This window comes from Balaenoptera acutorostrata, chromosome 15 (assembly GCF_949987535.1).
Source record: "Balaenoptera acutorostrata chromosome 15, mBalAcu1.1, whole genome shotgun sequence".
Lineage (NCBI taxonomy): Eukaryota > Metazoa > Chordata > Mammalia > Artiodactyla > Balaenopteridae > Balaenoptera > Balaenoptera acutorostrata.
Window position 1 is genome coordinate 2,406,673 of NC_080078.1, and position 13,236 is coordinate 2,419,908.

The window sequence follows — 13,236 nt, forward strand, 5'->3', positions numbered from 1 at the left end:
TCACAGGGTCATTGTTCAGACTTAGCAGAGGTTGGGTAGCGCACAGTAGGTGCTCTGGAAGCGGGAGCTGGCTCCCACTCAGGAACCTCGGGCCACAGTGACCCGCTGTCCACTCTCCCGCCTGGGGCAATAAACGGAGTAACAGCAAACCGGCACCCAGTGCTTCCTGGGGAGCCAGCACCGAGCGAGGCGCACGCCCTGACCCGCTGCCATCACCACTTAGTGATCTCACTCAATTATCACACGCCCCAGGGTCAGACTGTGTGTCACCTTCCAGGCCCTCCTCCCACAAAAATGCTGGCCTCCCAGCCTCCAGAGCGCTTAGTTCACCCCATAAACTCCGCTAATGCTTACCACATGCTGCTGAGCTCCGGGGACCGCCCCCACTGCCCTTCGCGGGGGCCCCAGGCCCTGCGCCAGGAGACTCTTCCCACCGGGAGATCCACCCCCTAGAAGACCCTCCCCCAGGGGACCCTCCCCCTAGGAGACCCTCCCCCTAGGAGACCCTCCCCCTTAGGGGGACCCTTCCTCTAGAAGACCCTCCCCCTAGGGGACCCTTCCTCTAGAAGACCCTCCCCCTAGGAGACCCTCCCCCTAGGAGACCCTCCCCCTTAGGGGGACCCTTCCTCTAGAAGACCCTCCCCCTAGGGGACCCTTCCTCTAGAAGACCCTCCCCCTAGGGGACCCTTCTCCTAGGAGACCCTTCCCCTAGGGGACCCCCCCTTAGGAGACCCTCCCTCTATGAGACCCTCCCCCTAGGGGACGCTTCCCCTAGTGGACCCATCCCCTAGGGGACCGGCCCACCCCACGGTATGAAGCGGCCGGCGCTGTGCTCCCCGCAGGCCACCCATGACCTTGGACACCCCTACAAAGCCTGCGTCCACTCCTCTCAACAGGCTGCGGGTCTGCACCCACAGGTGCCTTTTGTTGTTGGGAATTGAGAACCCGATCAGGCGTGTTTCTCGTTTGCAATCCCCGCAACTTGGCGCGTAAGCAGGCGAACACGGAGCCTGCCGGTGGGAGGGGCGCCTCCCGCGGGCGGCGGGGAGGGCGGGCCCGGGCGCCGGGAGGGGCTCGCCCAGTGGTCCCGGCCTGCAGCCTGCCTTCCGCCGGGCCCTCGGCCGCACGTGCGAGCCCACCTGCCCGCAGGCACTGCTGGGCGGGGCGACGCCGGAGCCGCCCCAGCGGGAGCAGCTAGGGGCTCGCGTGCCGAGCCGGCGCCGGCCTGCAGTGCCCGCCGTGCGTCCCTAGGGGGCGCAGCCGGCGCGGGAAGCCGCCCGAGTCGAGGCCGGGGCCCGGCGCGAAATTCCAGGCGGGCGGGCGCGGCGAGTTTGAAAACAGTCGAGGGAGTGGGGGCGGGACGTGGGCACCGCCGGCCGCCTCCCCTCGGCCAATCAGCGGCGGCGGCGGGCGCGGGCGGGCGGCGCGTGCGGCCGGGCTGTGAATGGGGCGCGGCGGCGGCGGGCGAGCGGCGGCGCGCGGGCGGGAGGGCGCACTTTCTCCTCCGCGCGCGGCGGGGGCGGCGGCGTCTCCTCAGCGCCCGCCCGACCCTTCTTGAGAGGCGGCGCGGCCAGGGCGCTCAGGCCGCGGGGGCGGCGTGACAGGTTGTCATCTCCCCGCTGACAACTTCTCCCCCGCCGCTCCCCTCAGCGCCCGGCGCCCCTCGTACCTGGCCGCCCGGCCGGGAGGCCACCGCCCGCCGTCCCGCTCACGGGGCCCGAGGCCGGGGGCGGCGGCTCCTCAGCATGGCCGGGGGCGTGCGGCTGGCGGCCGGCGGCGGCACGGCGGGCCCGGGGCGGCCGCGGGGGTCCCTGCCTGGCCCCGAGCGGCGGCGGCGGCGGCCCCGGGGAGCCCGCGCGGCGCCCGGGAGCCTCGGCGAGGACGAGGGGGAGCGCGCCGGGAGGCCAGCGACAAAGTTGAGCGCGGGCCGGCGGCGCGGATGGTGGGCGCTCGCGACGCTGCAGCTGCACTTGCTCCGGGCGCTGGCTCAAGGTAGGCGCGGGCCGGGGAGCGGGGCGGACCGGGGCCGGGAGCTGGGCGGACGCGGGCCGGGGAGCGGGGCGGACGGGGCCCGGGAGCTGGGCGGACGCGGGGAGGCGCGCCCGAGTGCCGCTCGCTGGACCTGAGTGGAGCCGGGCGCCGAGCCTCCGAGTTGGGAGCCCGCCGCTCCTCTGCGGGCTCAGTGGCTGACTCTCGTCGGGTTCCAGGTGCTGGGCACCTGGAGCCGCTGTCCCAGACCCCGCATCTCTCCGGTCCGGTGCCTGACCCCAGGGGGAGCCCGGCAGTTGCTAGAGCAGAACTTTGGGTGCCCGCGGCCTCTCCCCTCGGCTTTGTCCCCCCGCCCCCGCCGTGGTTTTTGTTGCGTCGGTGCTGGTCTCTGAGTAGATGCTGTCCGTCTACCGGTGCCAAATGGCCGTTTGAAAAGGGAGGTGGCATCTCTCCCGAGCCGAGCTGTCCCCGAAATCTGGGTTCTTTTAACGACCCGGCACGTACCCCCTGCCTCTGAGCATACCTCCTCGCTGAAGTTTGCTTGTCTGGAAAGAATAAAGGTGAAAGCAAGCAGCGAAAGGTGGAAGTAGCTAGCTCCACGCGTCCTTTTGGTGCGGTCTTTTAAGATCCGTGTACCTGCGTGGGCAGCTTCAGGGGAATTGGCTTTGGTGGTCCTTAGCGTCGTGGGATATGGAAGGAGACAGGTGGACGGCAGATGGGAGCCCTAAACTTAAATTAGCCGTGTTCAGTGTCCAGGGAAGGTGATGTGTGTGTGGCGACGGATAATGATTTAAATGGAATCACATCTTAAAGGTCTGAGCTCAGAACTGTCATCGATAGTTTAACAGATAACTCATCCTTCTTTTGTTAGTGTTAACCTAATCGATGTGCACTGAGGTCCTCCCCGCCCTCTCCCAAAGGCTTTCCTAAGTGCCCGCTTTCATGTTTTGCTACATGGAAGCAAATTGCCGTATTTCTGGTTAATTTAACTCTCCTCCATTACTTGGAAAATTTTCGTTTCGCTTGTTTGTGCTTTTTTGCTTAATGACAGACTTTGGTAGAAAAGCATTAAGTCGTTTTGTAAAATGGGATCTGTAGATTGCCAGAGAAGCCAGGTTCAAATGAAGAAATCTAAATCACTTAGGGATGACCTTTAAGATAGAAAAGGGTGTTAAGTTTTACTTTTTTGTTTTTTTCTAAAACAGTGACTTGCACTTTGCAATAAGCCCTGTACATTTATACATCTAAAGATTAGTGCACAAATTCAAATGGTGGGGAAAAAATCTGGCTTTGTTTTGAAGTATATTATGCAGATTTCAACTTTTTATCAGTTTGAAGGCTGTCTGGCGTGTTGCTTTTTACAATTGTGTTAATGAAAATTTTAAAAAAGTACTAAGGCAACAAACTTTGTTAGGCAGGAGTATTTTATTCCTCGTTACCAGTATAAAACATGGGTACCTATTTTACATTTACATGGTTTATAGAGTGAACAGATCTTTTAGTGTAAAATTTCAAATAGGTTGTAACAAATTCTGAATTCATTGACAGGTTTCTGTTCTCTGTGCTCTGTGAAATGTGTAATATATCCATCATTTTTTATATTATATTGAAAATTCATATTACAGGGGAGATGTCACCATTTCACAAAAGCTCATGTATCTTGAAAATGAAAATTCTGGTGCTGCTATAGAGATTTCTGATGGGATGATGAGTTGGTCATATGCATGGGGAAGTATTCTCTTGAATCTTATCAGATAAAATGTAACATTCTAAATGGAATACCTACCACTTGGTTGGAACTGGTCATAAGTACTATATTACTATGTAGCTAGGTGAAGCAATTACTAATTTCTCTTTGTTTCCTTCTAATGGCATTTCATGTGGCTAGGTTTGGTCATGATATCTTGGGAGAAAATAAGTGCAATATTAACCAGTAAAAGTTACATAGAGTTACATAGCCCAAGTTATAAGCAGAGTGCGTAATTGACCATTATGTGAAACAGGTTCACATCTTCCCAATGTAACTTTAATAGTCCTGGGTTTCTTTCTACATGGTAATGGGAATTTGAATTATATACTCTGCTTATTAGTGTGTTTGTAACTTTTCTAGATTGCTTTCTAATTGTGAAAGGCAGGTGGCAATGCATACTTTCGGTATGTTGTCCACTAGGAGCCAGACGTGAGTGTTGTAGAAGGGTGCCTTTTGAGGCGGAGGATGGCGGGATTGCAAGTGTCATGTGTGTGAGACCTGTGGTGCCTTAGCTTTACTGCTGGACCTTTACAGGTGTATTGATTCTGGTAGTGTTCAGTACAGCCTCATGTTAAGTTGTATTCATCAGGTGCAGAGGGGTAGGAACGCTCTCAGTTACTGCTTGGGGTGGTTCATAGTTCTTAGTTTCTCCTTTGGTGTTATTTCTAGCCACTTGGAACCATGGTTCTCCAACTTTGGTGTGTATCAGAATTACCTGGGGAATTGGGGGAACCTGTAGAGGGCCAGCTCCTTCTGTTCTTCAGTGAGCCACATGGAAGAAATGAGCTTGCTTCCAGGTGATTCTGATACACACCAAGAGTTTGAGAACCACCAACTTGGATTGCCTGGATTTTCCTCATTCCCTTCACCTGCTGATTTCCTGGACCCTCTCTTTCCCAGTGTTTCTCAAACATATTTGCACATTTGAATCACCTGGGAGCAATACTGAAGCTTGGATCTCATTCCCAGAATTTGTTTTAATTGACTTGAGGTTTGACCTGGGCATCAGGAGATTTAAAAACTCCTCAGGTGGTTCCAGTGTTCAGCCAAGTTTGAGAACCATTGCTGTAATCCTTTTTACGTAAGATCACATGACTTGATTTTTCTTTTAACCTTGTTTCTGGCTGGTCTTGTGGTTCTATAGTGTGTGTACCTCCCCCCCTCCCCCCAATTCCAGTGAGCTTTCTGCACTTTGAGCTGATTTTCACTTGTTCCATGTTCATGATCTCAAACTTTGAAATTTCTTCCAGACTTAATTAGCTTTTCAGTCGCTCATTCTGTTTATTCCTACTGACATTGTTGAGCTCCTGCTTCGTGCTAGTCTGGGGTTTGCATCAGCATCACCAGTGCAATTTAAAAATACACTCATCTGGGCTCTACCTCCAACCTGGAGGTCGTTGGAGGGAGAATTTGTGCATTTAAAAACTCCACATGTGATTCTTGTATCTTTGTGTTACAGTTTTATCCTTGTTGGCCAATCCCATAATCGCACCCAATTCTCTGTCATCCTTAGCCTGACTTGCTGTGACCTGGACTCCTACCTGGATCGTTCTTCTTGGGCCGATCTCAGCCTTGAGTAAGGTCTACTAATCAGGCTTCTCTGCCACTGGTTTGCTGGAGAAATCTCAAAACAGTGCTAATTGGGTTCAGTACAAATCTGGCTTCCTTTTGGGCCCTGGTTGCTTCCCATTCTCCCTGCAGTGGTTTGTTTCCCCTGTTCCTCGTACCCCTAGACCCCCTTCTCCTCACATCTTTGTAATTTGAGTTTCAAGTGGAACTTGAGTTCCAGGCTGGCAGCTTCACTAGAGAGTCTTCATAGAGAGTACTACACTTAGTAAGTGTTCAGGTACTTACTGATTAAATTTTATTAGACCATTGCATGTTTAACAGGTGGCAACTGGCCGCTTGGTTGGTAACCATCTTGTAAATCTGACAATAAGCGATCATCCTCTCTGCAGTCTTATGTATGGCCACCTGTACCTCACCTTTACTGAGCCCTTATTACGTGCCACGCACTAAGTGCGTTACAGGTAGGCTCATTTACTCGTCACAGCAACCCCTGAGAGGCAAGTAGCATTTTGTCCTCATTTTACCTGTGAGGAAACTGAGGTACTGAACTGTTAACTAATTTGCTTAAGGTCTCAGGACTAGTGGTGGAAGCAGACTGGAAAGCAGGCTGCCGAATCCACAGTTTATGCTCATAACCGGTGGGCTGGAGTGTCTCCCGTGCAGCCTGTGGCTTCATATGGGGAGGGAGAGCAATCTGGTCAGTACCAGAGGGAAGATGGCAGCTGACGTTTTCCAAATGCTGTATTGAGTTACATGACCTCAAGATTCGGGTTACCTAATTTACTGTTACCGTAAAACAATAAAAATTACGTTAAACGATTTGGAAAATACAGAAGAATATGCATAGCCCCCTGTATATAACTATCCCTCTCCCGTAAGAAAATGACTTGCCATTTTGGTTTTTCTTTTTGAAGAATTTTTTTTTTTCTCATAATGTAAATGTCAAATTCCAATTGAGAATGGGGTTGTGGCAGTCAGTTGGCAGATTTGAACTCCCCAGAATTGACCACTAGGAGCATACTAACCATTTCTTTGAAGAACACTTGGAAAATTCTTTTATTCTCACTCAAGTACATGCATAAGTCCTTTAAATGGAAAGAGAGGTGGGGTTTGTAAGGTACTGATCTTTTGTTAACATGCATTTTATCTAACGAGAGTTAAGTGTAGCTATATGTTGGGATTATATCTAGCCAGGAAGTTTCCTTTGTCGTCAAATATTGGAGTAAAACAAAGTCATTCTGAAAAGTTAAGTGGGTGATGGAGTGGAATCAAACAAGACATCGTAGTTAAATTCTATCTCCCAGTTGCCTTTATGTTCTATCCTTTCTTAAGAGTCCTTGTATTGTTTTTGTTGGGAGACTCAGGACCTTCCTCCAGGTGTCCCTGAGGTCAGAGACCATAATGTCTGCTGACTAAATCTAGAGGATAGAACAGACACAGAGTGAAAACTCAGAAGCTGGATTTTGCCTAGGTCATGACTTAAATTTCTGTAAGAAGTAAGAAAAGCAGCAGTTTTAAGAGTACACCGTTTAAGTCCAAATCAATGGAAGTTGAGTAAAACTGAGGGTGGGGAATGAAAATCAGGTTGAAAGGTATAGTGTAAAGAGGAGTTAAAGTAGAATTATCTTTAAAAAAAAAAAAAAAGTAAAGGTGTCGATGTAAGTTTTATGATCTGGTGAATACCGTAAGCGATGGTACATATTTACCTAATGTAACTGATCGTTTTAATACGTGTAGTCTCTTTCATTCTAATTAGTAATTTGACTTCATCAGTTCTATAAGGCATTTTCTTAAAATTTCTCCTCAATTTGGAAATCTCTTTTAACAAAACAGATCATAAATATTTGTACCTATGATCCCAAGAGAGAATATATTTTGTCAGCTGGGACTACAGTGATGGCCCCTCGTGTCATCCTTTTGTGGTAACGCATAGAAATTAGTCTTATGTCTTTTGATGATTCCCTGAACTACAAAAGTCTGTCATAGTTTGATAGATACCTACCTGCCAGTTATTGATCCCATACCTGAGACCTGTTCTGGAGAAATACATTATTATTAGTCTTACAGCTTCATTATTTTAACACTATTCTTACCATATCCAAATACAAAAATTAAAAATGTAGGGGAGCACTGCTTCAGGAAACTCTTGTTTCTGTTTGCTCTTCTAGTATTTAGGTGGTACGACTTCTGGCAGGCAGCTTCTAAAGCCAGAGATTCACTGCCTTAGCCTGGCTCCAGGCGTCCCATCCCCAGGGTCTCCTGTAGGTGTTGTGGGAATGAGAATGTTTACAAAGCTTTTCTAGAAACAGGGATGAGGTGAATGGAAGAAGCATTGGGATAAGTGTTACTAGACCTGGTTTCGATTTTATTCTGTAACTAACTTGCAATATAAGCAGGTCTGTTAGCTTCTGAGTTGATTTTTCTCACCTGTAAAAGTTGGGGGTTAGACTAGATCTTCAAAATCGTTCTGCTCTGATTCTTTGATCTGTATTTTGTCATATCCTTTCTGCCCTTCACCAAACTCTCTGTGTCTTCTACCTGGTGATTCTATAACTCCATATGTCTTGGCTCTTAGAACCTGATTCTCTTCATTTTACTTTTACCGTGGTATTTACAATGTCGAAAACAACGAAGATACAGTATAACATTTCTCCTTAGGGGCTGCCATCTTACACACGATATATTTACTCTAGCCTGAAAGTGGTTCATGCTCAAAATGTTAGGTTCTGTAAAATGAATTAGTGCCGTAATTTATCAGTGTAAGCCTGAAGTTTGGGGGAATAAATTTCTTTAAAATGCGAGATGCTTATTTATTTAAACGGCTGGAAGGGAAAGGGCAAGGCTAATTGAAATCTAGGAGGTACTTAATGCAGTGAGAAATTTTAGAACATATGAAATAGTGATATGAGAATGTTTATGTTTACCGGACAGTGACCATCAGCAATCGAAGAGATTAGTAGGTGGTGTTCTCTTGATGTTTCTGGAGGCAACCTAATGTTATGTTGGTTAATTGTCTTCATTAGGGACTTTCAGTAAATCAGAAGGTCCTCAAAATTAACAAAGTAATTACTTTTCACTTTAACAGGCTTAGCTGGCACTCTGTTGATATACAGACAATGTCTAGTGAAGGTAACAACTATCAATTAAATGATCCAATTTCTTGATAACAAATATGGCAGCCAGGTAAATCTATTAACTTACTGATCTTTGGAGATTAGCTTGTTGAACATGAGCTAAGACTGTAGTTTCTGCAGTGTTTTTGGGTTTGGTGTGTGTGCGCATGTGTGTGTTTAACTTTGGAGATGTGGACTTTAGAGAATTGGACTCCTGGGCCCATATTATTACATAGATAAATTCAGCCTTTGGTGCAATGTTTTGTTGCTTTTTCTCCCTTTCAGAACTCTACTCTGTATTCTAGACATGATTCTTTATTGTGAGAGTTTTGGAAGCTCTCAAATATGTAAGCTTGATTTTTATGAAGATGAATGATCTCTCCAAGAAAAAGAATACAGGGAGGTAACTAAAGAATGACTATGGCAACTGGAAGAGGAGTATGGCTACTCAGAGTGCCGTTAGTTGCCTTTATTAAGAATTTTACCAAACCAAGCAGGCTAGTAAGGAAGAAGTTAGATTTGGGGTAAGGAGGGATATCATAGCTTATATAACATAGGTATAACCTATTCATATGTAGATAAGGATGATTATATCCACAGGTGTCTGTGGGTTTTTCTCTTTAGTGTGATCCTTAATTTTGTGTGTGTATTTATGGTTTCGTGAAAGAGGGACTATTTTCAAAGCGAAGGTCAGTTCTTTCTTGCCTTCCCCCTAGGTGTTAAACGTGATGCAAAAAGAATAGGAGGTTTTGATTTTGTGGACTGAGCCCTTCTGTACAATGAGTGTCAGTGTTGATTTAATACATGAACCACCAGATGGCAACAGAAAAAGTATTTATATAGGATGTAATCTCTAGTTTCCATAGCTATTTTTTTCCCCCTTCCATGGTACACTGCTTTTCGGCACTTCATGCAATATATAAAATTCTTGTGTATGAGCAAGGTGAGTTTGTAATACCTTACAATGGAAATCACAACCAGGAAATAAAGTAGTGGTAAAGTATTACTAGAAAAAGACATTTTATTTACATGAGTGCATATATAAACTGTTCCCAGAGGGAGTGGGTTTCCAAGGATGCAAATTTATGATTTATATTATCGTACAGTCATGCTTTTACTACTAATTTTTAATTCAGTATTTAGCTCTACAGTAAGCTGTGATGATTTGCAGAACATAAAAGAAAACATGGCTCTTACCCTCCAGCATTTTATGTAACACCTTTAAAAGGCAGAGATACATGAGATTACAAACATTGAACATATTTATATATTTTCTGGCCAAAGGTATTTTTACTTTATGTGGAATTTGTTTTATTTTTGCCGTGTAGGTATGTCCCCTTTTTCTAAGTGTGTCTTCTTGGCTCTTCTAAGGTTTTTTGGTTTTTTTTTTTCCCCTTTGCTAAGACTCTCTTGGTTGCAAACTAGAAACTTAGTCTGAATGACGTTTTAAAAAAAAAAGACTTTATTGGAGGCATCTTGGGGTATCAGTGTAACAAGAAGAATACTTTGAAACTTGGCAGATGTAGGATTCAGCTCCATCTCAGGGATAACTAGAGCCAAGTATTTGAAACCTCTCAGGTGCTGTCCTCTTTGTCATCATCTCTGCTTCTGTTTCTGTGTTGGGGTCCTTCCTGACTCTCACTGAAATTGCCTTTCTCTTTGTGACTAAAATGGGGCTATTGCCAGTCTTTACATTCCTGTTGCTTCAGATCCTGAAATAAAGATTGACTTAAAGCTTTGGTTGTGAAATTTGTGAAATGGTTAGGTTTGCATTTTAAAAGCATTATCTTGAGAAGAAAAGAGCACTTTGGTTGCAAAATCGAGAAGGGGTTGGGAGAAGCCAGAATGACTATAGACAAGTTAAACTGTGTCATCTGTTGAGAGAAAGTAGTAGCTTGAGCCAGGGTGGTAGGGTTGGAGGTGGAGAGAGGAGGGCGGATGGGTAGGGAGAGAGACAGGGGAAAAGATGGACAGGACTTGGCAGTAGGTTGGATATGGAGGGTGAGTGAGAATATGTCACGGGTGGTACCCAGGCTTCTGACCTGCATGACTGGTTGATTAGGGGAGTCATTCACTGAGGTTAGACCACCTCAGTTTGGGCAGCAAGGTCATGATTTTGGTTTTGAATGTATTAATGTGAGGTACCTTTGAGGCATCCAGAGAGACCTGTCAAGAAGATGTTTGGATATATGCATTTTGCAATCTGGGCTTTTGGTATAAATACTTGTGGAGATAGTATAGCATGTTTACAAGGATGGGCTTGGCATAAAATAAAACTGAGTCATAAAAGCTAGCTGTGCTTCCTTGGGTGGGCTACTTAATCTTCTTTAGGCATTATTTCTCATCCCTGAAGTGTAATTGTCCAATTTTACCTTCTTAATAATTGTACCTATTTCATATAGCTATTCTGAGGATCAGTTGATACGATCACAGGTAAGGTATGTAGCACCTTGCCACGTACATAGTATGTATCTAGTAAGTGTTAGGTGGTGGTATCGTTGTTTACACTTTTGTGAACAGGAATCATGCCTCATTCATTTCATCTTTTCTCGTAGTACTAGGTATTAATAAGCCACTAGGACAGAATGAGGAGTGTGAACAGTTGATGTGTAGTCATGTTAATGTGGCAGTGACTTACTGGATAAATTGAAGGAGGAAGAGATTGGATTGATGAGAGTGAATTTGATATGAAGACCAAGGAAAGGCCATTGGATTTGTTGATAAGGTGGTAAATGTTGATCCTTTTTAGTATAATTTCACTAGAGTTGTAGGACTATAAAGCAGATTGAAGTTGATTAGAGAATGAATGGGCAGTGAGAAAATGGAGTCAGTCAACAGGCGTTTTTCTCATACTGTTAAAATTCTCAAGAAAAGAACTATGAAGGCATTTGAAGTGTGTAGTGACAAAATGATCTTGAAGTACCTTGGGAATATTTATTTTTTCCAATTTAAAAACTGTTCTTGAGGCTGAAAAAAAATATGGGCTGTTGTCATCTGGCAAAATTGTGAGTAATCATCACGATTCTCTGAAGTGATCATTTCACAGTTTCCTATTCTGCAACTCCTGGAGCCTTCTGGTGACACTGCTGCCAGAACTGTTAGAGAGGACTTCCACTCCCTCCCTGCTGCAGACGCATCGAAACTGCGGACAAAACAGAACAAGGAAAAGCAAAAGCATTCCTGAGCCTGGTAAACCAGGAAATCCCAGGTGCCACAGGTGAAAAGAGAATTCAAAGCGAGGCTGTAATTGGGAACTCAAGGCCTGTCGTGGTTTCAGATCTGAGTATAGGCCCCAAGGGCATGGACCTGAGGGTCTCATGGAGAAACAGGAAACGTGGTCTTAGGTCTGTGTAAAGAAGGAAGGTGGAGTTGGTGTCCTCCTGTACAAAATCTTGAAGCTGTCCCATCTGTGAAAAGAAGACTAGAAAAGCCTTGCCCACTGGTCTGAGGGAGTGCAAAGAAACGTGCTATCCTCCTGGGGCTGTGCATAATTAGGAATAAGAAAAGAGAAAAGCTGTACCTCACACTGGCGGTAGGTTAAAATTTAACACTTCTTGCAGTGCAACTAATCCTCAAGCTAAGAAGTTAGCACAAAATCTGGTCCAGAACTGTGGGAGCCAGTGGAGCCCTCAGACGTAAGTGTACAACTGTCCTGCAGAGCAGATGAGTCTGGGGACTCTGATAGAAGAAACAGCTCATGCTGAGGGTGAACTTGCAATAAAACATCGCAGCCACATGAGGAAATGAATCACTATGGAGGAGCTTTGGCAGATGTTGTAAATAGGAGAAAGGTGCTCCTGGGACATAGGACAGAAATCACTTGGTTAAAATTACTAGAGATAAAGGGGGTAAGACTGCAATGAAAAAACATCACAGGTTGTAAAAAGAACACATGGATTTGGAAAGGAACCAAATAGAATTTCTAGAAACCTCAAGTAACCTCAATGGACAGGTTAAACAGCTGAGTGGATATAAATGAAGAGAAAACTATTGATCTTTGAGGAGTTCCAAGGAAATTGCTTGTAATTCAGTACCGAGAGATAGAGGTGGAAAATGAGTGGATAAGACCCATGAACTTTAGTATGAGAAAGTTCACCATTACCGATTTCTGTGAGCTTCTTGAAAGAGGAAATAGAGTGGAGGAGAGAAACTCTCCAAAGATACAATGGTTGACAGTTTTCCATAATAAATGCAAGGCTTGAGTTCTTAGGTCCATGAAGCATAGTGAACCCAAGTAGGATAAATAAAAACAAATCCACACCTAGACACATTGTACATGAAACATTAGAAACAAGACAGAAACAACCCGAAGAAAGTCATTGTCTAAATATCTGGAAGACATTTTGTTGGTAGCAGAAGATGATAGAATAATATCTTCAAAATGCTTTGGGGGAGAAACAAACATCAGCCTGGCATTCTGTATCCATATGAAGTAATATTCAAGAGTAAAAGTGAAATGAAAGCTTTGTAGATAAAGACAAAATTGATCACTTGTAGACTTTTGCTGATGGAACTACTAAAAGATGTATTTCAAGACGAAAGAAATTGAAAGTCGAAGGAAGGAGTGGAATACAAATAGTGAAGTGCTGACAGAGGGTTCAGAACCTAGGAGATCAGCTTAAACAGAATCCTAGTAGGGCTGCAAGTAGGCAGGCCACGTTAGAGTCTGGGCATTCAGCTTAGCACTTGGGAACGCAAAGATGAAGGATTCAGGTAAAAGAAACTAAGCAATAGGAGTGAGGAATTCATTGTCTGGATAATAGCAAGATTCTTGCCAGATAGAACCAAATATCAAGACCTTCATGTTTAGCCAAC

The 13,236-nt window shown here is 45.8% G+C and overlaps 1 protein-coding gene across 8 annotated transcripts in view; it reads left to right on the forward strand.

Moving 5' to 3' along the window:
* Window positions 1-1,450: 1,450 nt before the first annotated feature.
* The window catches only part of SDK1 (sidekick cell adhesion molecule 1), an 838,709-nt gene continuing 826,923 nt past the window's right edge, over window positions 1,451-13,236 (forward strand). For 4 of the 8 annotated variants that reach the window (XM_057528493.1, XM_057528492.1, XM_057528494.1 and 1 more), the window contains exon 1: window positions 1,451-1,992. In XM_057528493.1, the coding sequence (XP_057384476.1) occupies window positions 1,746-1,992 (247 nt within the window). In that variant the 5' untranslated portion in view covers window positions 1,451-1,745. The remainder of the gene's footprint in view (window positions 1,993-13,236) is intronic. The other 4 variants (XM_057528497.1, XM_057528498.1, XM_057528500.1 and 1 more) reach the window with 2 other exon arrangements.